This window comes from Myotis myotis, unplaced genomic scaffold, assembly GCF_014108235.1.
Source record: "Myotis myotis isolate mMyoMyo1 unplaced genomic scaffold, mMyoMyo1.p scaffold_m19_p_2, whole genome shotgun sequence".
Lineage (NCBI taxonomy): Eukaryota > Metazoa > Chordata > Mammalia > Chiroptera > Vespertilionidae > Myotis > Myotis myotis.
The window spans coordinates 185,524,717-185,552,363 of NW_023416324.1; the positions used below are offsets into that span (position 1 = coordinate 185,524,717).

General features: G+C 41.3%; 1 protein-coding gene across 14 annotated transcripts in view; it reads left to right on the forward strand.

Annotated features, from left to right (window-relative positions):
• TNIK (TRAF2 and NCK interacting kinase) overlaps positions 1-27,647 on the forward strand; it is a 345,621-nt gene that overhangs the window by 298,908 nt on the left and 19,066 nt on the right. For 9 of the 14 annotated variants that reach the window (XM_036350973.1, XM_036350976.1, XM_036350979.1 and 6 more), the window contains 6 exons: positions 1,901-2,064; positions 4,128-4,225; positions 5,244-5,267; positions 11,212-11,396; positions 19,564-19,693; positions 25,518-25,682. In XM_036350973.1, coding sequence (XP_036206866.1) covers positions 1,901-2,064; positions 4,128-4,225; positions 5,244-5,267; positions 11,212-11,396; positions 19,564-19,693; positions 25,518-25,682 — 766 coding nt within the window. The remainder of the gene's footprint in view (positions 1-1,900; positions 2,065-4,127; positions 4,226-5,243; positions 5,268-11,211; positions 11,397-19,563; positions 19,694-25,517; positions 25,683-27,647) is intronic. The other 5 variants (XM_036350974.1, XM_036350978.1, XM_036350983.1 and 2 more) reach the window with 1 other exon arrangement.

The window sequence follows — 27,647 nt, forward strand, 5'->3', positions numbered from 1 at the left end:
AGCAAAATGAGAGCATAAATTACATTTTCATATGATATCTCACTGCACTAAAATCAGCACTATGGTGACTCCATTAGCAAAGGTGTAAAAAGTTGTTGGGGAACTGAAGACATTGGAAGCATGAAGGGGGCCAATGTGGCTCCTCTTAGCAGTGGGATGGCAAACACTGGAGCTTTGAGTCATAAGTCACTATATCGTCTATGCCCAGCATTATGTTAAAAAAAAAATGAAAAGTCTGTGAGGTAAAAATGATAAAGGAAGAGCTTCGTAGAAACCTTGAAAATACTGCTATTTTTATAACAAAGTCTTAAAAATCTCAGCAGTTGCCTCCCACCACTACTGCTGAGATGTCACTATTCCTGATATAGTTTCCATGATCACCAGAAGTGGCCCAGGAGGCCCTGCTCTGTGCTCCCATGTCCCCCTGTGCTCACTACAGGCAAGTGTGTCTGTGTCTGGCTAAGCTGGCACAAGACATGGCTGTGTCACTACATATCGCAAACACCTGGCCCAGTGCCTGGTATAGACCAGCACAGTGAGTGCATAAATACTACAATTTAGGAAGCAGGAAAGACCAGAAGACAAGTAATACAGGAAGATTTTATAAAAAGTAGAACTAGTAGCCTGCCAACAAACTAATTAGTTCTTGAATTAGCATTTAATTATTTTGAAAACACACCTCCCTTTGATAACAGCCAATGTATATAAAGACTTCCTCCAAGAAGTTAAAAAATATAAATACACCACTAGCTATACAAGCAAAGAGCTTGATTAAGTGATTTACTGAAGAGGAATTATAAATGGCAAACAAATGTGAGTAAAACTTAATGTATCTCAGTAGTCGTATCTTAAACTGCATTAAAACAACAAGGTACAAAATGTTTTACAAATTACCAAACTGCTCATAAAAACGTGTGGTAAGAATTCGGTGCGATGGACCATCCCATACACTGCAGCGGAGACTTCTAATACCTTTCCATTAACACTGCGTTGTGAGTAGCTTCACAATGAAATGCAGTCACTTACCAGTCACCGAATCTCCATTAATATGTTTTTGTACATTCACATACAAATGTGCACACACACACATACACCAATTCATGCCCTTTCACCAAAGAATTGCAATTCCAGGGAAGGGAGGTGTGATTGGATATTTTTGTGCTTGTAGATAGCCATTTTAGTGTTATGTGTCACAGCAATGTAATGGAAACATGATAATGTCTAACAATAGAGGAATGCTGAAACTAATGCCTCTGTTTACTGGACTATTATGCAGCCATTATTGTTTGTAGGAGCATAAGAAGCTACTCATATGTGTTAAGGGTGGGGGGCGGAGGGGAGAAGCAAGCTGCAAAACTGAATATACAGTATGCTTCTATATATAAAAAAGAAAAAAGACTGGAAGATGATACACCAAATAGTAAAATATAACTGAATATCTCTTGATTCAGAGATTGCATGTGCTGCTTCCTTATTTTTATCTTTTAATATTCTTCAAGTTTTTCACAATGAGCACAGGGTAAGTGGTTTAAAAGAAAGCCTCCTTTGAAGATTGATCATTTCACAGCTAAAACTCAAAGTGTGATGACCCAAAAGTTGGTACAAGAGTTCATCATCTCCCCCCCCCTCACCCCCCTCCCGTCCCCCGCAAAAGAAAAAGTTACATAAGTTACATTTTTACACACTCAAAAAAAAATGAATAAATAAAAGAGCTCATCCCATCCAGATAGTGATCTGGCCAGAAGTTCCACAGAGGATGGTGTGGCTATCACGGACCCCTTTAGTTCAAGGTCACCTAAGCACTCTTTATCCCTCCGCACTGAGATGGGACTGGTCTATGCTTGTGTCTACCAAGGGCAAGGTCTTGAGAGGGTAGTCACTGCGCTCTGCATCCTTGCAGCAATCCCGACCTGCGGAGAACCGAGCCCATCTTGGAGAACCCCTTGCAGAGGACCAGCAGTGGCAGTTCGTCCAGCTCCAGCACCCCCAGCTCCCAGCCCAGCTCCCAAGGCGGCTCGCAGCCCGGATCGCAAGCAGGGTCCAGTGAACGGACCAGGGTTCGAGGTAAAGCTTTCCCTTGCCTCTCCCTGACAACATGGCCTGGAGAGGAGAGCCATGGGCGGGGAGTCGGGCTACTTCCTGACTTCTGTGACACATGCTCCTGGCGTGGCCACCACTGTGTGGTTCTGAAGAGCCGCTTAACTGCTCTCAGCCTCAATATCCTTAGAGGAGCGGGACACCATCCCCAATTATGTGATGTCTGGTGTGCACTAAACCCTTTCTAATCACAGGTACCAATGTTTTGCAGGGAGATCACAGAATATTGGTATTATTTGAAAATATAATCACTTACCAGTCACTGAATTTCCATTTTCATTTGATTTCCTGCTTTGAGTTTCCTGTACCCCCAAGTCTTCTCTTCCCGTGGTGCCAGTAGTCCCTTTTTGTATTCTGAACATAGTTCACAATACTAGTTATTTTTCAAAGTGAAATTCCATAAAGACTAATGTAGACTAGATCTATAATAATAAAAGCATAATATGCTAATGAGACCAGAAAGCTGAACAACCTTCTGGATGTCCTTTCTGTGACCTTCCAGTTGAAGCCAGGGCTGCGAGGGCTGACCCCCTTGCACGAATTTCGTGCATCGGGCCTCTAGTATATATATATTTGAGAAGAAATAAAATTTTAACTTAGAATACATATTTAACTTAGAATACATATTTACTCTCTGTTGGAGAGGTAAAAATTAGCCTCTGACCATTTAATTCAAGTCATTCATCATTGTTCAGTTTTCATTAATGTGGAAGCTTGTGAAAGACATTAGTATGTCCAGCTAATTATACACAACAGCACATTGTTTCTAGCTAATCTAAATTTACTCTTTCTGAATAACCTTCTTCAGAAGATAATTTTGCTTCCAAGTAAGAAAGACCAAGACTTTTTAAAGTGCAATTTGATAAATATTAGCACAATTTTCTTAGCCTTTTCACTAGACACAGTCATTATTTACCTTCTAAATCTTTTCAAGGTTTTAAATAAATAAAGTCACTACATGTCCATTTTGAAATGTGATAATCCTATCTCTGAACTGGGTTATAGACTGGCCTATGGTTGCCCTTGTATGCATTCTTCTAATGTCAGTGGCACAGCCACAGCTATGTATACTTGTGTTGCCTTGATCCAAATATAAATGTACTTAATTGAGAATTCCCTTATCTTTTTCTATTGATAACTTAATATCCATAGTAAGAGTAAATGCTAAAGAAAATTCTCTGGCCTGGTTCAGGTTTAATTCTTACCTTCTTTCCTTTGGCTCCTAGTTCTTCTGGATCAAAAGCACTCTTATATCTCTGGCCCTGACCTAGAAAAAAAGCTAGATTACTTCTTCTCCACCTATAAGCTCATAAACGGGAGGGGTGCTCTTCACTCTATAGCTGTCAGGGAGCCCTCCCCCACCCATGCTCGGCATCTCTATTCTAGGGTCCCTCTCCTTTATCATCAACACTCCCCTTCCTGCCCCCACCTCATTCTTTCTCCCCTCAAGGACCCAGACAACTCTCTCCACACACCCACTTAAAAACTATTCCACCAAATAAAATGGATTTCTAATATTTTTCTCCACAAAATTCCATCAAAATAACTTGTCCTCGTGGGTAAGTGGTAAAAGAAGAAAGGAAACATTGAATCTTAAGACTAGGACTTTGAGAAATCAGACAGAATCTCAGCTCTGTCCATAATTTCACTGTGACCTTAGGCCGGTGTGTTATATCTCTAAGCCTGTTCAATTGTAAAATAGGAAAATGTGCCACATGATTGGGTTGGAGCGAGGATTGTCATAGAAAGCACTTAGCACTAGGCTTGACACACAATTAATGCTCAGTAAATGGTAGTGGTGGTCGTGCACGCTAGTTTCTCTTATTATTACTAGTGAACTTCCACTAGTGTGTTTGCTTGATTTAGTTTGCCTAAACATTTACTCTTTTTTCATGGATTTGCTTGAGGATGTACCTTAGCAAATGGGTCAGCTGAGTAATCCTAAAAGATGACTCACACAGAACTCCTGAACTTGAGCCAGCACTTTCTGATGGTCATTACCTTTCTTGGCCCTCTGTGTTTTCCTCTAGCCAACAGCAAGTCGGAAGGATCACCTGTGCTCCCCCATGAGCCTTCCAAGGTGAAGCCAGAAGAATCCAGGGACATTACCCGATCTAGTCGACCAGCTGTGAGTGCTTTTCCCTCAAAGAGTTCTAAGCTTTTAATTCACCAGAAAACCCACAGGATAAAGTCATTGGGGATACACTCATGACTATAAAACAAAAATTCTTGAGATTAATAAGCAGAGCATCCAGAAGGAAGACATACCTGATGAGGAAAGAACTGAACGGATATTGGATTGCTTATCTGCCTTTATGGGTTTGGTGATCATTAGCAAATAATTCATATCATTAGTTCCATAATTTCTACTCAAATTTGGCCAAAAGGTGTTGAAACTAGCAGTTAAGAAGATTTGGGCATGTTCTATGGGTTTCTCTTATCTACCTTGCCTTTCTCCATATTATTTTCCATATGAGTTAATATTACAATTTTTCTGCTGTGTTTCATGCTTCTAGGACTATATTTTCAGGACCAAAACCTGATAAGCATGGTCTGCCAGGGGACCTGATAACATGAATTCTAGCTGCATTACTGTGACACAGCAGATCCCAGGTGGCCTTAAAGAAAGAAATAAGAGCACGGAGGCTGGAATTTGAAAGTTAGAAATTAATTTGGGATGAGTTACTCTCCACCTAAATTTTCTGAGCATCTATATATATAAAAGCCTAAGCAACCGAACAACCGGTCGCTATGATGCACACTGACCACCAGGGGTCAGACGCTCAATGCAGGAGTTGCCCCCTGGTGGTCAGTGTGCTCCCACAGCCAACCTCCCACCACCCTCATTTCCAGCTGGGCCAAAGGACCCCATCCATGCACAAATTCATGCACCGGGCCTCTAGTCTTTTCTATGAAATAAATGTGAAGCCTTTTTTGTTTACTCTGTTGATTATGTTTTAAAGTAAGGGAGCTTACTGAGAGTAATAATAAGGAAAATCTGCACTCTTCTGGGTTGAGGTTCTCTTTGCCCTTTTGCATTTATCAGTTGTGTACTAACAATTTCCATTTTATGTCTAACCTGCTGCCTTTCTTCTGGCTTTTTCCTTTCCTGTGGATTCTTCTGGATTGGGTTCCTCTTATCTCAGAGCTATAAGAAAGCTATAGATGAGGTTAGTATTATATTTCCTGGGTCATGCTTTCACAAAAATATCAATATGAAACTGATTTACTGATGCTGACATCCGAAAAAGTGGCCCACTGGGTCACAGATTGAAAGCTCACTCATTTGGAGTGATCTGTTGGGAGAAGGCCCCTTCAACAGAAGCCAGGCTATGGCCCTCACACACCACTATGAAGCTCCAGACACCTTCCTTCTAAGTCACAATGCCACTTTTCCGCTGTTGCAGTCTGGCTAAAGATAAGCATCAGTGCTTTGCTATTGGCAGAGTTTCTTATTCTGGTATCTTCCAATAGCAAACCTGAGCTTTTAGTCTTTGCTTGCCAGCCTTGCTAGGGGATGGTGGTTTTACTAACAAAAAAAAAAAGACATCATTCTAGGGCACTGAGAATTTATAGCGTGTGATTTGTGAACAAGGAATTACTGGGTATTGTTAGATTAATTTTGTGGAACATTAACTACAGCATCAACAGCAACAGCATCTTTAGTTAATGAATACTGGCGAGTTAAGTGACTTCATTTTCTTATTCATGGAGACATTTTTCCATTAGAAAAATATATGGCTTTGTCGATCTTAGCTTGCTAAGAAGGATGACCGCCTTACTGCTGTTTGTCAGACCTGCATGAATACAGCCTACTGGAGGGTTTGGGTTTTTTTGTGGGTTTTTTTTTTTTTTGGTATGTTTTTTGTTTTTTAAGAGATAAGCCTTGCAAAGAATTCTAACTGCATGGAATCTGAAGACTACCATTGTGGCTTTAAGGCTGTGGCTCTGCTGAGCACCATTTTTGTGAAATAATATGAAAAAAGCACCGGCTCTAGAGACAACAAGCTGTATTCAAATTCTAGCTCTCCCAATACATAACTGGCTAGGACCAGCCAGTCATATAACCTCTCTGGGCCACAGTTTTCTCATCTTTAAAACGGGGATAAAAATACCTGCACTGCTTGTGTGCGAGAGCATTTTATGAAGTATGAAACACTATGTAAAGCCAAGGGGATATCCTCATTTTAAAGTTTGGGCCAAAGGTATGGGCTATTTTGGCAGATGGGAGAAGCATGTTTCTATGCATCTGCTCTTTACTAAGAAGCCTCACTTTTTCAGCATTATGACTGCCTCATCACTCAGAGTGATTTAGAAAGTAATTTTCATGGTTAAAGGGTAATTGCTTATAAAGAACGAAGCTCTGCATGTCTACAGTGTGTAGATGGCACTTACAGAGTGGAAAAGGGGAAGGTTTTTCATTGTGCCACGCCTTGCTCCTTTCCCTCATAACAGTGAGAAGGACAGGGATTAGCACTACTTTTCTCTCAAAGAATTGAAGGAAGAGAACCATGTTCTGATGTGCTGGCCTCCAACAGAATGCTTGTGTGTGTGCACAAGCCAAGGGAAATCTCATGAGTCCAGAAATGGGCATGGGGGTGGCTGTCATAAGGTTTCTCATGGATTTTTATCTGGTTAACCCAGGATATTGTAGGCTTTTAAAAATTGCTTCATTTTGGTATGTTCTAGCACACCGGACAGAGAGGAGAGGGGGCAGCAGTGGTATAAGTAATTATAAGCAATTGGGTGGGCGTTGGGAGCTGTTTACTAAAATCTCTAAGGCCATGTGTAGTTTTTTTAAAAAAAAAATCCCTCCAGGTAATTCTGATAACCTACCCCCTGAGAATCACTGATCCGAACCACTAAAAACACAGGATTACTTGGTTCTGCCTGACTCAGTGGTTCCCAATCAGGGGTGACTCCCTTCCGTCCCTCTACTTAAGAGACATTTGGCAAAGTCTGGAGGCAGTTTTGGCTGTCACGACGTGGAAATGGGAGAAGTGCTATCGGCATCTGTGGGCAGAGCAGAGATGCCACTAAACATCCCCCAGTGCCCAGGAGAACAACCCACAGTAGGGAATGCTCCAACCCCAAATGTCGGTGGTGCCACAGCTAAGAAACCTTGAATTAAACCTTCCCCCTGACTCCATGCCTAGATTTTGATATGGCTTCTCTCTAGTGACTGCATTGACATTTAGATAACCCAGATTTGAAATGAAAAGTCTTAAAGCTCTTTTGAAAACTTGTTGCTAATTTAATGGTGTGATTTTTCCAAAAAAAAACCTCATTTCGGGGAGTTTCCATTAATTTGGCATTACACTCTAATGCAATATGAGATTGTGCAGCATAGTCTGATTGTTTCACACAACCTTTGAAAGTAAATATTCGCTTTACTTTAGCCTAATGAAATATATGGCATGAGGATTATGGTGCAAGCAAACACCGGCTTTATCACTAGTTTTTCATTAGAATGTAGGAATCTGAAAAATTCCAGAGCACATCCAGTTTGGACAAAACTTGAGCAATAAAAAATTATTTAATATTTTTTAAAAAGACCAGCTTTAAAACTTTAACTATTATTTTAATCATTCAAAAAATTGAACTAAAATTTGAATAAACTATATTATTTCTTAAAAGAGCTTCATTTTAGGTAAAGTTTAATTATCAGATTAAATAAGCTTTTTGGAATAAATTATATCAAGTTGATTCTAAAAAGTAAGGAAAGTGTTAGGTAAGAGCCTCTTAACTAGCCCTAACTGGTTTGGCTCAATGGATAGAGCGTCGGCCTGCGGACTGAAAGGCCCCAGGTTCAATTACGGTCAAGGGCATGTACCTTGGTTGCGGGCACATCCCCAGTGGGAGGTGTGCAGGAGGCAGCTGATCGATGTTTCTCTCCCACTGATATTTCTAACTCTCTATCCCTCTCCCTTCCTCTCTGTAAAAATCAATAAAATATATTTAAAAAAAAAAAAAAAGAGGCCCTGACTGCTTTGGCTCAGTGGCTAGAGCATCAGCCTGCGGACTGAAGGGTCCCAGGTTCGATTCCAGTCAAGGGCATGTACCTTGGTTGCTGGCACATCCCCAGTGGGGGGTGTGCAGGAGGCACCTGATCAATGCTTCTCTCTCATTGATGTTTCTGACTCTCTATCCCTCTCCCTTCCTCTCTATAAAAAATCAATGAAATATATTTTAAAAAGAGCCTCTTAACTATCCTCACATTTACTCTGTAATCAAAAAAATCTTACAGTTTTGCCGTATTTCTTTTATAGTTACACATTCTCAGATATTTCCAGGCTAAATAGTACTCCCCCCTCCTTTTTTTTTAATACTTTTTAGCTCCAGGCTTGAGACAGCAAAGCAATAAATTACCACAAAAACTCATTATATGGAGAAAATTGATATTGTCAGAAAATAAAATGTATGAAAATGGTTCTGAACCCAGTGGTGTCAGTGTTAGATCATGTCTGTTTCTTACAACTTTGCTATTGTAAGTTCTTCCCAAATGGATAAGAAACAAAACTTCAGCTAAACACACAGACTACTGGCAATAGAAGATTAATTTTTTTTTTTTACTGGAGTTATTACTTTTGAGTTACTCATTGTTGTTACCTACAGCTTTTCATATATGCCTCACCCTTCACGCAGTTACCAATTAAACTTAAAAGGAATTTGCAATTATTTTTAATGTTTCAGTAAAGATAGCTTTTTAATAACGCAGAAGCAAAAAATATCTAATTAAAAGCAAAATTATAAAGTAGGTCAGAACTTTAAAGTGTTCCTAAATACAGTCTTTGTAGAAGTTTAGGTCATTTTAACAAGTGAGCGTTTCTTTAAATCAATGGACTTCGGACCAGCTAAATACTTCTAATATTTTTTTAATCTCCTTTGTCTTGTTTTGAAGTGTCAGAGATGGGAAAATCAACCCATGGGAAAAGTTTATTATTTATTTAAGTAAATCATAGTTAATATTATTATATTTTACTCAGAATTATTAACATTAGAAATAAACTATTTTAAACCATATTCTCTCTTTAAATCATAATAAAATGTATTTTTAATGACCAGTAACATTTTCAATGCTAGTTATATTGTTTGATGAGACTTAAACATGATCCTAACATGCTGAAGACAAAATACAAAATAAATTTATCCAATTTGCTATTATTTTAGTGGTTTGGAGGATAATAATATCCTTTTTCATTCATAGCCTTAACAAATATCTAAATTATATTTCCCCACTGCACTTAAGTATAGCATACCCTTCATTTTGTTCTTATTTTGATAAAGATAAACAGTTGTCAAGAGGAAATAAGAGAGAAAAAAAGAGGAAATAAGAAGTAAAAAGGTAAAATTCGAGTATTAGTTTTTTCTATTTTGGCCTAGTGCCAAAGAAACCAGAAATAAATTTGCATAAAATTCTGTGTGATAATTTCCCTCTTCTTTAATGGTATACATTACCTTCAAACACCTTTTAATATGTACCAATTCTATTTTCATTTTCATTAATGGGGCAGAGATACTGAAACCGAGGCCATGTGTGTATGTACCTAATCTGTACACATGTGTAAAAACGCAGAGAGCACAATTTGAATTTTCAAAGGCTTCTCTTTTCCAAGGACTTCAATTCAAGCAAATTTAGGACAAATTTAAAAGTCATTATTGCTTTCCCTTTGGTTTCTATGAAATTAGAAAGAAACAACTCCACTTAGCACCTTGAACTTCCTAAATTCTAGACCAAATAAAATGCCTAGCATTCCCTTTCCTGGTCTTAACCAATGCTTGGCATATAGGCGACAATAAGGAAACATGACACTCTGTTGTCTTCTTTAAAAAATACATATTTTAAATTATAATTTAATTATATACATTAATCACATTTTGTCTAACCAATTAGAATAGATTATCAAAATGTCATTTAGATCATTAACATTGCCATAGTCCTACATCAGGTGAATCAAACAAATACATTTCTGGATTGAAATAAAGAGAGAATATGGCCAAAAGAAAACTGGGATTTAGTATCTTTCAATGAGTTTCTCTCTCCCTAATGCCCTGTCTCTCACTGAATGTTCTGATTCCCACATGGGTCACTAATATAGGGAGAAATGGTAAGACTGATGTCAAATTGCTTTTTCCTCATTTGCATGCTGTATGCCAAGGGCAGTTTAACCCATGCAAATTAGAGTGGCCATGCTTCTGCAGAACTGCTTCCCTCTGCATTGCTCGGAAAGCATGTAAAATAGAAAGGTGGTCAGATATTCAGCACACTGCCTGCAATATGCCTGGTGATTAAATACCACATCATCACATCCATCAGGCTAGAGGTTTCATCATACTCATGGAAAACTGAAAAAATGATCTCTTCCTTTTGGTGTTTGCACATTCATTTCAGTAGTCCTTGCCAGGGTTTCTGCCAGGTGACTGCAACTTAAACCAAAAGATAATGAAACACCTATAATCCTGGAAGAGAACTCCTTTTTTTGTTGTCGTTCTTCTTGATTAATTCGGCTCCGTGGCTATAAATGTCAGTGGCACTGGGCTTTGGGTTGGTTGGGCCATTACTTGATGTGTGCCTCCGCTCTCCGGGGAATGATGACACACCAGATGAGTCATTGTTGTAGCTGGAATCTTGGGAATTGCTCTGTTCTGTGACTGATGCTAGATTTTGGTACAGTAGCCATCATAAGAGGGGGAAGGCCATGACCGTGGCTTGGGCAGGAGTCCTACCACACTGGGGAACAATTTCTAATCCCATGCATTTTCCCAGTAACCTGAGGGTGACCAACTTCACCTTCCCAAAATAAAACGAGGACCCAGTGTTTGTATATATGTGTACACACACAACACATATACACATATATACACCATTGTATTCAGATTTGAAAAATCTCAGTCTAGCAATTGGTTTTGAACAAAGTTTAAATTTATTTCATCTTTTCTAGTTTCTACATGCTACAAACATTGTTTTCCTAGTTCCATGCAGTAACTATGTTTGTAACAATTCTATCGAGAGCTTTTTTTCTTGTTGCTTATGCTGGATCACTGACTTATTGAGAAATGTCACTTTGGTCGTATCTAAAATTCATATATGCTGAACAAACTTTTCTCTTGTAGGACCTGACGGCGTTAGCCAAAGAATTACGAGAACTCCGGATTGAAGAAACCAACCGCCCGCTGAAGAAAGTGACTGATTACTCCTCCTCCAGCGAGGAGTCGGAAAGTAGTGATGAAGAGGAGGAAGATGGGGAGAGCGAGACCCATGACGGGACGGTGGCTGTCAGCGACATACCCAGACTGATGTAAGAGGACAGCTTTTTACATGTGGGCCGGGGAGGGCTAGGTCTCCAACATGAAAGGATGAGAAATATGAATTAAATGTAAGAGTTTTTATGAGCCTCTGGCAGGATCAATCAGCTTTGGGGATTCATCTTTTCATTAGAGCATAGTTCTATGACTGTCTCTCTTCCTGGACACAGTCACTTAGAATACATGGTGTTTCTGGGACGGCATGTTCTTTATCCAGGTTCCATTGCTGGGCTGTCTCTTTGGTGATGCTTTCTTGGTTCTTGTCATTTCCAGGGCAAATGATATTGCCAGGCAGACTGTTGACACGTACCTGTCCCCCTGGAACTGGAAGAGTGAAATTATGGGCCATGGCATTTCAGGGTTAAAATGAACAACCTGAGACCTGTTTCATCACCACTAAATAAGGAGGAATGCATGTGGCAGTGTGGCGTAGCATCCCAAAAAAGAATCAGGAATCAGATAATCCTGCAGGAAACTTCTGAGTGTCTGACTTAAATCTGTCCATCAAGATTCTCTGTTTCATCGTCTTCATTCTCTCGTTTATGTGATCCTTTTTTCTGTGACCTGTGACATCACCACATACATTCTGTCAGCCTCTTTGCAGTCTTCTTTTTGGATATTTGTATCTATATTTATACCTGCCTATAATTCCCTTAGTATGTATACCTTTACTCTTTTATGTTTTTCAGTGAAGTGGAGGCTGACTTCTTTTTCTTATGAGACAAGATATTATGACAGAACCCCTCCTCTTCCCTATTTGCTTCCCCAGTTCAAACAAACATATTCATACAGTCCCACTCACATGCATCTCTCACTTCCTCCCCAAAGAAACATAGAAGCTGTTGCTCTTGTTTGCTGTAACTTTGATAGAGTGATGCTGACTTTCCAACTTCACTCCTCATTCACCTCCATTTCTTTGGCTCAGCTACTAGGATTAGTCATCACACCACACTCACTCCCTATAGAGAAGATACCATTTCAGGCTATAAATTACTGTCCTCTCCAGCAGGGATTGGAGACACAGGGCTGGCCAGTCCACAGGGAATGTCTTCCACTGATTAATGATCATCACATACAAGCAATTCTGAGAGGCAAATCCAATTACCATCACGGAAGAAATCCATTCTTGTTATTTTACTGTTGATTACCCAGTTATTAACAACTATAAATATGCAAAAAGATGACATTTTGAAACAAATTTCATTAAAGTGTTTTTTTAACAGCAAATAAAATTGTTGTAAGAGGCAAAATCACTAATCCAGAACATTCCTGCAAAATATGCTGGTCTTCTCAGTTTCTGTCTCGACTCAGCATTGGTTAGTTCTTCTCACAGATGTTTCGAATTCCCTTTAAGCCCTGAGTGTACAACTATCAGGTTGAGGGCAGGTAATGAATCTGAAAGGTTGGTGAGACTTTCGCTGTGTATTAGACAACATACTGAGGGCTTTGAGAGACATTCAGGAAGTGCATATTCTTGCATTTTGAATTCTGCCCTCCAAAAGTTTAGATTCTAGTTAGAAAGAGACAAAATTACACATGGAAAATTTCAGGGTGAAATCAATATTTGGTAGAATGACCAAAGGCAGCCTTGGAAGGGATGTTAACTTGCATTTGGTTTTTAAGCCTCCTGTCCTATTTTGCAAGGCTGTTAGTCTATCTCTTCCCCGGTTACAGAAACACCCGCCTTTCTGGAATTGCCCGTGTGGACCATGCTACACTTCCACTCTGCCGTCTGGCACCCTTCAGCCCTTTAGGAATCACCTAGACACAGCCCAGCGTACACCAGTGAGGCCCGCCCCCTCTGAGCTGCCCCTGTCCCTCGAGTATATTCCTGAAGTTTCATGTAGTGCTTCCAATTGGGATATTGAGTGCATGTTGGGTCCCTGTGAGGTCCCTGAGGATGAAGATGGTGCCTTATTCCTCTCTCTACTCTTAACACCACGCATGGCAACTGGAATGAAGTTGGTCTTCAGTGACTTTGGTTTACATTTAATTTTGTTAAACTGAAATTGCAAGTCCAGGCTTCAACGGGTTTACAGCCTAGTCCAGAGGAAAGACGTGTACACACATCGCTGTCATCGAGATAGAAAAGGACATGGGGTAATGTTAGAATTGGGGGGAGGCAGTTGAAGTAAAGGCCCAGAAGGTTGAGTTGAAAGGGAATGTGAGGTATATGAGGAGGGAAGTCTGGACTGGTGAGACCAGAACAAGAATGTGCACCTGAGCATGTAGCTATTGGGGAACTGTCAAAGGTGTCCTGAGCTTGGGAGTGACGTGAGAGAAATCATTTCAGCAAGATGATTTGGAAAGGAAACAGAGTACAGTCTGCTAAAACATGCCCTAGCCAGCTTAGCTCAGTGGATAGAGCGTCAGCCTGCGGACTGAAGGGTCGCAGGTTTGATTCCGGTCGGGGGCACATGCCTGGGTTGTGGGCTCGATCCCCAGTAGGGGGCATGCAGGAGGCAGCCAATCAATGATTCTCTCTCATCATTGATGTTTCTATCTCTCTCTCTCTCCTTCTCCCTTCCTCTCTGAAATCAATGAAAATATTTTTTAAAAAAAATAAATAAAAAATAAAACAATCCAGAGGGTCTATTATCCTGAGAAATAATAAACAGACTATCCTCGAATGGTTAGACTTGAGGCAAAACCTGCCGTGGCTCTTGGAGAATTGGTAAATTTTAGACAGATTGAAATGATCACCCATTAAAGAATATTTAAAGTATTAAATTGTAAATGAGACATGCTCAGAGGAAAACGCAGGATACAAATGTGTGTATGTATTCCAATTTGGTAAATATATGCAATTTTTGTGAGTATAAAATATATACAGTCTATTCTGCTACAGCAGGATAGTTGCATGCCTTAAAAACTTCTCATATTAAAAAATCCATTATAAAACAATTGCTTCTTTAGGAAAAGGGCATTTTAGAGTTCGAGTGCTTCTTATATACATTCTTATCACTTTCATTTTCTATTGTTAAGGTAAACCTTTACCTTTTGTGCTATATATTTTTAGAGCAGAAATAAAAATATATTGCAACATAGGTCACTACCATGAAGCGGATACAAAATAGCTTCTCAGAAATGTAGCACAGCCATTCAGACAAGCAACTGCAGATCCTGATGTGCAGGAGGCTTAAAAACCAAACACTCTTTTCTGTGTGCAGTGCTGGTTTCATATTTATAGCACAAAGTATAACCTATAAGAGTACATATAACTAAGATTATCTTCCCTAACTTAACTAATGGATTGCACTATTTCCCAGTGACTCAAGCATAGAAAAATGAATGGAGGGAAATAGAGCAAAACTATAACAGCAATCCCCTCTGGATTATACAACTCTAAGGGCTTTTTATTTTATGCATATCCCCAAATTTATGATGAGCATGTGCTATTTTTATGATAAAAGCTTTATAGAATAGGAGGATGGAAGGAAAGGCCTGTAGATTGACTTGCATCATATCAAGCAAGTCAGAGAATCATCCTTCTGTATCAGAACAGTACATGTGAGGCAGGGGCTGGGTCAGTAGAGACATCTGCTGCTTCCATAGTCACTGAAGTTTGTACAGCGTCACCAAATGCATTCTGGACAATGAAAGCCACAAAGCCATGGTCCTCACCCCATCGTCCACCTGGGCCTGCAGGCCCCTCTGCCTTTCCATCCATTGTTCAGGCTCTGTCCTCTTAGTGTGTGGTAGCTGGGCTTCGGTCATGCTGTATCCCTACTGCCCTCAACCCTTTCTGTCCCTGGGGCCATGATTGCCGCAGCATATGCTCCAGCCACACTAACTTCCTTGGTCCTTACAAATGCCTTGCGTGCTGCCAGTGTTGTTTCTCTTCTCGAAATGGCCTCTCTCTTTGATTTCATTCTCACGCATCCTGCCTTTTATTTGAATATTTGCGTTATGTGTTCATGCTCTTCTGGATGCTAACCTCTTTAGTTTCATAAACCGTGTTTTCTTCAGCTTTTATATTTACCAAGGGCCTTTCATATAGCAGGTGTTCAATAAATGTGTATTGAATTGAATTAAATCAATCCCTGCAGGAACACTTTGACAAATCCAATTAGAGGAAATTATTGTTCCAAACCTGTGGCCTCATTCCAGTAAATTTCCTATAATTTTCTCCTAATCAGTGAGGTGTTTTGTTTTTTACAGTTTATAGGAATTTGGACAATTAGTTTTTCCTACCCAGACTCTATATCAGAAAAATAATTTTTGCAATAAAGGATTATTTAATTATAAAATGTTATGGTTATTTTAGCCTTAGTTTTTTAATCATTGCCTTTTTAACATTCTTTTATTATTAATAAGTTTTTTAAGTTTTAGATTTACAGAAAGATTTTGCAAATAATACAGAGTTCCCATGTTATTCCCCCCCACACACACACACCCCTGCACAGTATTCCCTATTATTAGCATAAAACATTATTAGGGGCATATGTTACAATTAATGAGCCAATATTGATACAATCACTGAAGTCCATAGTTTATTAAGAATTTTTTACTTTTTACCAAATGACTCTTTTCTGCTCCAGAATTCCATCGAGGATACATTTCCCTTAGTAATTTAGTTGTCATGTCTCCTTCGACTGCTCTTGGCAGTGACAGTTTCTCAGACTTCCCTTGTTTGTGATGAACTTGGCAATTTTGAGGAGTACTGATTAGGTATAGGATAGAATGCCCCTCTATTGGAATTAGTCAGATGCTGTTCTCATGATTCCACAAAGGCTGTGGTTTGGGGGAGGAAGATAACAGAGGTAACATGTCATTTTTATCACATCACATTAAAGGTACATATTGTCAACATGACTTGTGAACTTATATGTTGTTAGAGCTAGAAATGGAGGGCATATTTTGGAGAAAAATTAAGGCTAGAGTGATAGGTGAGGATCAGGTCATGGAGAGCCTATAAGCCACAGGAAGAACTTGTAAGTTTATCCTGTAGTCGATGGGGAGCTGCTAAAGGTTGAAAGCAGAAGAATGACACGGTCAGATTAGGCGTTTAGAGACCTCAGCTGTGAGGAATGGATATGAGGAGACAGGACTAGAGAGTGGCCATCAAGAAGACTATTGTTGCCCTGACCGGTTTGGCTCAGTGGATAGAGCATCGGCCTGCGGACTGAAGGGTCCCAGGTTCGATTCCGGTCAAGGGCATGTACCTTGGTTGCGGGCACATCCCCAGTAGGAGGTGTGCAGGAAGCAGCTGATCAATGTTTCTCTCTCATCGATGTTTCTAACTCTCTATCCCTCTCCTTTCCTCTCTGTAAAAAATCAATAAAATATATTTTAAAAAAAAAAAGAAGACTGTTGTTCAGGTAAAGAGGAAGCAGACCTAAAAGGAACAGCGACAGAATGGACATAAAATATTTGAGGCATGCTTAGGAGGTAGAATTGGCAGGCTCTACATTGATGTGAGGGGTAGATGAGAGAAAGCATTCTAGTAGGGCTGCGGAGTTTCCGTGTCTATCTTGGATAACTAGATGGCCTGTGATGCCACTAACTGAGGTCAGTTCCTGGGAGGAAGCACTAGTTTAGGAGGGAAGATGACAGTTTTAGTTGGAGCATGTTGAGTTGGAGAAACCTATGAACACCCAGGGGGAAATATCCAACAGGAAGTTGAAGAAATGAGTTTCTGAGTGACAAGATCAGATGCATTAATTTAGGATTATGTCACACACAGGTGATGGCTATAGTGGTTGTGATGGGAGCACTCCCAAAGGTTATGTAGAGTGAAGCAGAATCCTGGGTACCAGTAGCATCTATGAAGACCTCATGAAGGAAGTAGAGAATGAAAAGCAAAAGGAAAACCAGGGAAAAGGTGCCCCTCAAGAGTTAGAAGAGAGGGACGGATGGAGTGGAGTGATTAGTAACCACTGGCAAGAGGCCAAACACCATAACCATCAGAGTGACTGTTGAATTTGCGAGCTAAAAAATGAGGGAAGAAATCCTAGGTTTGAGAACTAGTCTGATTTACTACTGATCTAGCAATAAGTCAGGAATTCCTGAGGATATTTTTCCACTGATTTTTTTAGGGAGTGTGGAAGAGAGTGTGGGAAAGACAGAGAAACATCGATGTGAGAGAAACACACTGATTGGTTGCCTCATGCAGGAGCCCCAACCAGGGTCCAGGTCAGGGAGGAGCCTGTAATCAAGGTAGGTGCCCTTGACCGGAATCAAACCTGGGACCCTTCCGTCCATAGGCTGATGCTCTATCCACTGAGCCAAACCAGCTAGGGCAATTGCAGCAATTTCTTTTTCTATGTCTCTGTAATGCTATTAATAGCTCCTTGCTGGGGATGAAATATTAAAAATGCTTCTTTGGACTTTCTTCCCAAACTTATCAGTTCTAGCTCATATTTAGATCATTTCATTCACTGCTCCAGTTTAGTCCTTTTGAAGTAAGTGTCTTCTATACATTTTTTGGGGGGGGGCGGGGGGGGAGAGTCTGGACTTACCTTTTCACCTCTGTTTAGATAAAAATCCTTGACAGATGTCTCTTCTGTGCCGGTATGTCCTGAGTCTGTAGTGTTTCTTGCGTCTTGGATTGAATATGTCCTCAAATGCTTGGACTGGACTTTGCTAGGATCCAAGAAACCAGAGATGTTTTTAAAATTTTTAAGAAACAGTTAAAAGAACAAAATGGTAAAAGGTGTGGTTAATACACCTAATGAGAGAAACAAATGTTGATAATTTCCCTGTTTTTAAAAGCCCACTTTCAAAGAGAGGCAGCTGCGGCAGTAGGACAGCAGTCGATCCAGTCGATTCTGAAAACAGAAGCCCCACAGATGACCCGTGCCCCTGCTGATGCTGCTTCCTTGTGCTGTTTCCTTGGTGCTGTGGTCTGCACACAGAACACACAGAACGCGTCGGCCTCCACTCTCAGGGCCCGTGTTGAGATCCTGCTACCTCATCCATTATATCTAAACTCTAGAGCAAGAAACAAACTGGAAACAAATATGCCACAGTGTGGGGCGATTACACAGGTTTAAAAAAGTACTGACTACTGCCCAGCTGGTGTGGCTCAGCGGTTGAGTTGACCCATGAACCAGGAGGTCCCTGGTTCAATTCCCAGTCAGGGCATGTGCCCGGGTTGCGACCTCGATCCCCAGGACAGGGCGTGCAGGAGGCAGCCAATCAATGATTCTCTCTTATCATTGATGTTTCTATCTCTCCCTCCCTCTCCCTTCCTCTCTCTGAAATCAATAAAAATATTTTTAATTAAAAAGTACTGAATACTGTTTGAGTTCAACAGCCTCGTTAACGGATGCCCTTAATTGAAATGTCTTATTTATAACTGGTATAAAACCCGTTTTTCAAACAATTGATTTTTGCACTTCTATTCTGTGCTAAACTCTGTGCTGGGTATACAATAATGAGCAAAGAGACAAAGATTCTGTCCTCATAAGCATATGTTCCAAGGAGAGACAAGGAGAAAGTTACAAGAGAGTCGAAAAGAAAGAATTACCACCCTGGCCAGTTTGGCTCAGTGGATAGAGTGTTGGCCTTTGGACGGAAAGGTCCCAGGTTCAATTCGGATCAAGGGCATGTGCCTTGGTTGCTGGCACATCCCCAGTAGGCGATGTGCAGGAAGCAGCTGATCGATGTTTCTCTCTCATCGATGTTTCTAACTCTCTCTCTCTCTCTCTCTTCCTCTCTGTAAAAAATCAATAAAATATATTCTTAAAAAAAAAGAAAGAATTACTGATTGGGATAAGAATGGAGGGAAAAGGGTAAGGGTTGGATAAGACAGGTAGTTGGTGAGAAAAGGTTTCTCAGCCAAAGTATCATTTAAGATGAAATCAGACCAATGAGAGGCAACCAGCCACGAGCCAGGGTGCGAGACAGCTTTCCAGGCAGAGGGAACAGCATGTGCAAACACACAGGTCAGGGTGTCTGGTCCCTCCCTCTGGCTGCTGGGTGGAAACCAGGTCGAGAGGGGAAGCTGCTGAAGTGGGACACCAGTGCAGACATCAGTGCAGCGTTAAAAACAAATATGGACTGTACCGAAGGCCAGTGGACTGGATACTTAAAAATGGTTAGAATGCTAAAGTTTAGGGTGTGTAAATCTTACCATAATTTTTAGAAAATGAACATGGAGGAAACAGGCGTCCCTGAAGCATGCATCATCGTGAATATTGTCCTTTTCCATCTCAGACCCACAGGAGCTCCCGGGGGCACGGAGCAGTACAGTGTGGGAATGGTCGGCACGCACGGGCTGGAGACCTCTCACGCGGACACTTTCAGCAGCAGTATTTCAAGAGAAGGAACCTTGATGATAAGAGAGGTGAGCTGGTATGAAAACTGTGCAGGGGAAGTGCATTCCTTAAGTGGTGTTTATATTAGCACTTCACAGAGAATGCTCCCGGCATGTGTTTTGTGTGTGTGTGTGTGAGTGAGTGTGTGTGTGTGTGTGTGTGTGTGTGTGTGTGTGTGTGTCGGAGGGGGTGGGGGGTGTTGGGCTTCTAAATGGTTGGGTGATTTTAATTGTCCACCACCTTCTTTTCTGTATCCTTCTAAGCTTTCATAGTGTGACTTAATTGCATGAGCCCAAATTCTTTGGTAGGATTTATGCAAATTGGAATATAAAATGTAAGCCCAAGGATATAAAACTGGCAAACATAGATATTTCCTCCCTCAGAAAAATAGGAAAGAATGGTCTCTCTGAACAGCATCCCATGGCCTTCTTTTGCCTTCTCCTCCCATGGTTTTATCCTTCTGGATTTTAATGTAGAAAATGCTCAGTAGTTCCAAGAAATGGTGACCTTATCTTATCTGGTTAAATCAACATTAAAAAGACTATTTGGCTATATTGGTGAAAGAACAAAAAAATATGCACTGTACCTTAAAAATGCACCTCAGCGCCGTGGCCTGGTGGCTAAGTTGATTGGAGTATCATCCCAGACAACAAAAGATTGTGGGTTCAATTCCTGGTCAAGGCTCATACCTGGGTTGCAGGTACTATCCCCAGTCAGTGTGCATACTGGAGGCAACTGATCTGTTTCTCTTCACACTGATGTTTCTCTCTTCCTTCCTCTCTCTCTGAAAATCAATAAAAACATATCCTCAAATGAGGATTTTTTTTAACGCATCTTATCACTTTGAGTGACTTTTTCTTTAACTCTGGAAACATCATTTTGTTTGGGGCAGGGGAGAGTGGGGGGAGAGCACATGTTCCCTTTCACCTGTCCCTCCACCATGCAGAACCTCCCCATTGTATCTGTGCTAACCAAGAAAGGCCTTGACAAATTATAATCCCTATTTTCTTCTTTTTCACATCGTCATCATCATGCAGGCTTGACAGCAGGTCTTTACTTGCAAGGGAAGTAATGGCTGATGACATTGGGCAAAAGCTACTTGACCTCTCCCCTGCATCTGTTTCATCATCTGTTAATTTTCATAAGTAATAGTCTATGACTCATAACATGATTGGGAGGATTAAATGAGTTCAGATGTAAGCATTCATTACATATTAACTATTTTATTTTATTTCATTCTCTCTATAGAGTTGAGCTCTCCTGTTATGTGTTCTTACTCCCCACTCCTTCCTCTGAAACATAAATATTCACCACCCGTCCTTCTTGCTCAGCCAGGACAGATGGGGAAGCCCTCACAGGAGGCGCTGGGGGGGGGGGGGGGTCCTCACTTTTGTAAGAGAGAAAGGAACTCTAGTTTTGAGATGAATGAAGCCTTTGAAGGAATAATTGGCAGTAGGGCTAAAACTGGGAGAGTAGTGCACAATGCAGCTTGTTAGAACTTTAGTTCCCAGCCTTGCCAAATCTTTTAAGTAGGCTGAAGAGTCCCCTCCGGTCAGCCTGAAATGAACCTGGCTGCGGAAGCCATTGGACAGTGCTGACATATAGATCTCCCAGTGTGGTGAATGGGCCATTTCTACAGGCGTATGGAGGGCTTCTATCACCTGGGAAAACATGAGAGAAAAATGTTCTGGAGTGAGTTACTCCCTGACTCCAAATAAAAGGAACCCCGATTTCTAACGTGGTTTAAAAGTTGCCTGAATCTTTACAACCGAGCCAATACCTTGAAGGAGGTATCTGGAGCCACGTTTTCAGTTCAGCTGGCAGCCACATCGGAATGGCTGCATATTATTTCAGGCACTCCAATATGCTCTGGCCACAGTCAATCACTTTGAAAATAGCGTTCACCAGTGTCTTCTAAGAATTTGATCTGTCGAGGGCTCCCAAATCTTTTTATCCTCTCAGTTTTTAAACTCTACTGTTCCCAAGTGTGGACTTTTAAAATAACAAGCTTTGAGTTGAAATCCATTAAAAAGTACATGTATTTTTTTAAAATAAATGCAAATTAAAGTATGTTCCTGACAATAAGTAAGAAAAAGAAAGAAAAGGGAAATAAGAACTTAGTTTATTGGGTGCTATTCGTTCAGTCCCTAAGATGAACATCGAGGACTTGCTCCATTTGTCATTCTTATAGGAGCGGACCTTCTGGAACATACTCTCTCTGCTACCCATGATCTTGTGATGCACACATTTGCCTTGTAGTGCATGCCCCACCTCGGTGTGTCTACTTTCCCCACCCTCCAGCCCCACTGGACCTTTCTTTACTCTAGTCCTGGAACATACCACCCCAGCTATCGTCTGCCACTTTGTCCATGGGGTCCATCTGCTGGAAGAGCTGTCCTCCCTTCCCTACTGCTGCCCACTCTTCACCAGCAGCCCATGTGGGCCTGGCTCAACCTTTCCTTTCTCCTGGAAGCCTCTCCTGGGACTCCATGGGCCTCTGTGCATAGCACCTTCCTTCCTGACCAGCCGGTGTCTCTCCAAGGTCTGTTCACCCCACTGAACCAGAACACTAGCTTATCTTCATGAAGCCTCTATTGGTTTCAAGTCATAGGAAAAAGAACCCACATACAGCAGCTTGAGAAAAAACAGTGGGGTAGGTATCAGAGGTGAAGAATAAAGAGTCATAGTATTTCATAGAAGGACACCAAAGGCGGAGAGTGAGTTGGGACCCTGTGCAGGGTTTTGCAGATGCTAAGAAGTGATCAGGAGCTCGGGCAGCTTCCCATGTGCACATCTCTGGCTCTGTCACTGTTTCCGCCACATTTCTCCTTTGTTCTCTCTATATATATAGACCAGCTTTCTCTTCCTCCGCATGCACCTGCTCTCAACCCCCCACCAACCCCCCATTGCAAGATATTCACCACATCCCAGTCCAGCTGCCCAGCGGAGACTGGCCAGTATCTCTCAGGCCCAATAGTACATTCCAGTGGCAATCTGCTTGGCTCAGGTGTGCAATCCTGGTCCAGCCAGCTATGGCTGAGAGCAGAACCACTTTGTACAGCAGCCTCCCAGGACACCTGGGCTCTGTCAACAGACAGCCTTGACTCAAACCCTGATTTCACCACTTACAAACCTGTGTCACTCGGGGAAAGTTAATTGAATTTTTTACACTGAAGTTTTGCCCCTGTCCAATGGGGAGCTAATGCATGGTGTTCGTGTGAGGATATAAACACGAAGTGTTTAGCATGGTCCCAGGTGCATGTTGGGACCTCTTAGTGTCCACCCCATGGGAGTAGTGAAGTCACGAGGATTATAGAGATTTGGGAGGTTCTGTTAATAACATCCTAGAGGGCAAGGCTGTTGTTTACTTATTTTTGTGTTCCCAGGAGAATGCCTGGCACACAGAAGGTATTTCATTCTAAGAAGGTGCTGGTTGAATGAACAAAAAGGTGACAACTCAGAAGTGGAGAGAGATTCCTGGGTCATTGCTGGATTCTTTCAACTTTTCACTGTCTGGGCCATTTCCCCTCATGAACCTTTCAGGTCTTTGAGAACCAGTTTGTCTGCATCAGTTTTTGGCTTGAGGCAGAATGCTGCTGAGAGAAGAGAGACTACAAAACTCTAAAGAGATCACGTGTGATTTATGCTACTGGAAAGTTGGGGAAAATGTTAAAAAGTTTTTCAGTATTTGAACAGAAATTAGGGAAATGGAAAAGCTGCCCAGTACACATGAGAGCAACGACAATAAGAGAAATGAGTACGAAATCCCCAAAATGTCATTTAGAAGATGGAATGTGTAGATGAGCTCTGTGGCAAAATGAATCCAGAAAATGCCTCTCTCTGGGCCACTTTAGAGATCAGGAGCATGTTGCCAAGAAACATAGAGGGCACTGAAGTTTTCAGTTACTTCTCAAGCTTCCTGGTAACATCGGTTACATGCACCCCTTCAGGAACTTGGGAGTCTGTTTTATCTTGCAAAAAAAAAAAAAATGCACCCTTTCCCTTCCAGCCAGAGGCAGGTGCAGAGCTATAATTGCAAAAACAGGACAGGGCTGGCTGGCAGGCTCAGTGGTTGAGCTTCAATCTATGAGCCAGAAGGTCATGGTTCAATTCTATGGTTCAGGTCGGGGCACATGTCCAAGTTATGGGCTCGATCCCCGATAGGGGGCATGCAGGAGGAAGCCGATCAATGATTGTCTCTCATCATTGATGTTTCTATCTCTCTCACCCTCTCCTTTCCTCTCCGAAATCAATAAATATATGTTTACAAAAACAACAACAAAAAGAAAAACAACAGGACAGGTTCTGGGAAGAGAAGCCTGGCCGGTGAGGTGGTCAAAAAAACAGTATGAACCCTTGCCCATGGCAGCCAGCCCCAAACAGGGCAGGGAAGGCATCTGCCTTGCTCCTGGCTGATTCCTGCATGTTCAGCAAAATGCCCCACATTTAGTAAGCACTCAAAAATATTGGTAAATGCATGAAAGAAAGAAAAGGCAAGGAAGGGAATCATAACTTAATCAGGTCTGCTCTAAGAGCCCTCGATGTGTTAGTCACATAAATGTTAAATTAAATAGCGCAGTACTAGCGAGGCCTACAAGGGGGGTGGGCACTGGCTTTTAGGGAGCAGAGCTGTCTTTCAATCCTATATTTGCCCCTGAGATTTTGAGGGCTTTGCTTTCCTGAGCAGTGATTTACAATTTGCTAGGTCAAGCAACTCTCAGTAAAAATTTTAGAGCACACCACAGAATACAGTGTATATATTTAAAGATTATACATCTGCCTTACTGCACTGTATACACTAAAAATACCTTTTAAAGGCATTAATAAGGGATGCCATAAACAGTATTTCAAATGCTTTACTAGTTATGCTGGCTTTTTTTTTTTTTTTTTTTTTTTTTTTTTACTGAGTGCTATCACAGGGCACCATCATTACTCATTGAGAGATTCGACATTAGTGATAGTGGACATAAATCCGTATTTTCAAATAATCTTTGGATCATCACCATGGCTTTTATATTTTTATTTTTTTACCTCCTCTCAGATCTGGTTAATTATTTGGGTGTGTTTTTCTTTGTGAGGTTGTTTTTTTTTTTAAGATTTTAATTGATTTTCAGAAAGAGGGAAAAGGAGATGGAGAAAGAGAAAAACATACATGTGAGAGCAAAACATCAATCAGCTCCCTCTTGCACACTTTCCACCTGGGCTCAAGCCCACAACCTGGGCATGTACCCTGACCAGGAATCGAACCTACAACTTTTCGGTGCTTGGGATGACTCCCAACCAGCTGAGCCACTCCAGCCAGGGCTAATCATTTGTCGACTTTGTGACTGACAAAGAACCCTGAGTTGGGTATCAGCTCTGCATTTCCTTGGAGTACACATGTACATGGATTATTAGTATTATCCCGCTGGTTCCTTTCAGCGATACTTTAGGGCATGTTATCTGTTTTGTGAGTTTGTGTCATTATAATCTAGTAATATGATCCACAGATTCAGTTACCTGATGTGTATGCACAAGAACACACACAAATATTTTCAAGTGCAGGGCCCACTTAGCCCCTCTATCTGCAGCATTCCTGCCTTTCTACAGGGAACCCCTACATCCCATGTGACCCCTGACTGCCCCTCATGCTGCAGCGTAAGGCCTCAGGGTCAATCATACACTAAACATTAGCAAAGCTTAACCTCTTTCTTATTTTCTTAGGTAGAATAGACATTTGAGTGGTATCTTCCACACGCCAGTGGGTCGATTTGGAGACCACTACGCCTGTGCTATGTGAGGGGTGATGTCACTCTGTGACCTTTGTCTCCCCCTCTAACCTCCCCCCCTCCCCCATGTGTTGTGCCCTCTCAGACATCTGGAGAGAAGAAGCGATCCGGCCACAGTGACAGCAATGGCTTTGCCGGCCACATCAACCTCCCGGACCTGGTGCAGCAAAGTCATTCCCCGGCTGGGACCCCCACCGAGGGCCTGGGACGTGTCTCCACCCATTCCCAGGAAATGGACTCCGGGACTGAAGTAGGTGCTGGCCAACAGCCACAGCAGCTCTGTTCTCCTTCAGGGGTTCTGAAACCCTGCTCTCTTCAAGAATAGGTCTTTGACAGGCTCCCAGAAATGTGTTTGGTTGGTTTCTACTCTATAGCTACTTACACATATACTCAAATAGAGGAAATCATAGAAGCGGAGCAGTGAACGTTCTCAGGAATCATCAGGACCAATACCTGATTTTACAGATGAGGCTCATAGAGGTGAAGAGCCTTGCCCAAGGCCCATAACTGACCTGAGACAGCGCTGGGACCAGTATTGGGACCTCCTATCTGCCAAGCCAGTGATAGCAACTTCAGCCGATAGAGAATCCAAGGTCAATAGTTGAGGTTCACACTTACATTAATTTAGTCAAACTAAGTTTGACTTAAATGAGATGAGGTCTAAATGATTTATTTATGAAAAAGAAAAATCAATAAATAGAGAACATTCTCTAAGTGTTCATCTTTCTAAACTCCAAATCGCATAAGAAAGGGAGGAATGGGATATTATCTTTCCCAGATGGAAAAAGTCCAGGAAAAAAGCCTCAATATGCACGGTGTTTTAGGTAGTACTCGTAGATGTCATTGACCAAGTTGACCAATAAGATGAATTCATAGTGCTTGATCATATTTCATGAGCTGTCCTGTGAGTCACTCTTAGGCCCTTTCCTACTTCTGATTATAAAGCATGTGCACTATTGGTTTTATGTTGTCCACACACTAATTTCTTATGATGCACCTTTTGGATTCTAAAGTTATAGGGTAAATAAGCTTTGTTTGCCTTTAGGAAAAGAACTCAGAAGTATATAGGAAAGTGCAGCAGCCTATTATAGCATGCAGTGTGGGCAGATTTTTTCTGCCAGAACACCTCTGTGGGTACCAAGGAAGACTCCATGGGGTTGGACCCTGGTTCAAATTCTGCCACCATTCTAGCTCTAAACGAAATTATTAGTACCTGCCCCCAGCTCCTTCACAGACTTCTCCTAAAGATCAAAGGAGAGAATGTGTGTGAAAGGACTCTATTTGAAAGGGGGAGTCCAACCTTGTCAAAGATGGAATGAATTTGATTTTATAAGGTGGAGGGGAAATCTTGAATTAAGTCAGATGGGATCTTTGTGGTTTTCTCCTTATGTTTTTAGGGGTCTTGGGATGTTTATATTTTTAAATAAAAAACTAAGCAGTAATAAAAGACATTTATACAAAAAAAAGAAGTGCTTCTTATGTTGAATGCAGCTCTGTTTGGGGTATTAAAAGAACGTGAATGTAGTTGAAGGAATGGAGATAACTGACAAAATGGGGAGATGGTTAGTGAAGCTCCTTTTACAAAAGTCTAATATGGAATATCGTGATGTAAGCCTGATATTTGAGTTCACTGTTCCATAGTCTAGTTCTGACTTCATGTCTTCATGGTGCTTTCCAAGCCCTTGAGATTTATTTTTTAAGTAAGTCCTCAAGGTGCGTAGGCTGCAAACCTAGTATCTTCATGAAGTCCCCAAATAAGATATATGAATATAATGGTCCATTTAAGGGAAAACTGTCATAGGAAGGAAAAATCTTCAATTCCTGGATGAAATTGTCTCTGCATTAAAGATTTAAGGCTTCTTGAGCCAACATCAATCCACCTGCATCAGGAGGCCAGTGTGAAAGGGCCCTGAGTCCCTAAGATAGACCCTTTGGTTAACTGTGCTGCTGTGGGGACATGCTTTCCTAGTGTATTGCCTACTGTGTTAGCCTTTAAGAATAGTTGGTCAATATGAGATTGCTTTTACTCAAAGGAGATATAAGCTCTGTCACCAGTTCTTTTACCAGATATTAAGGTGCCAAATAGGGTCCAAAATGTAATTTGTTGACTGTAACTCTTACAGTCTGATAATTAACAAAGGTACAATGGCTAGTGAGTAACCAATACCAGGAGAAGCTGGAGAGAGAGGCAGGCCTGTGACTAGGGGGTTAGAGT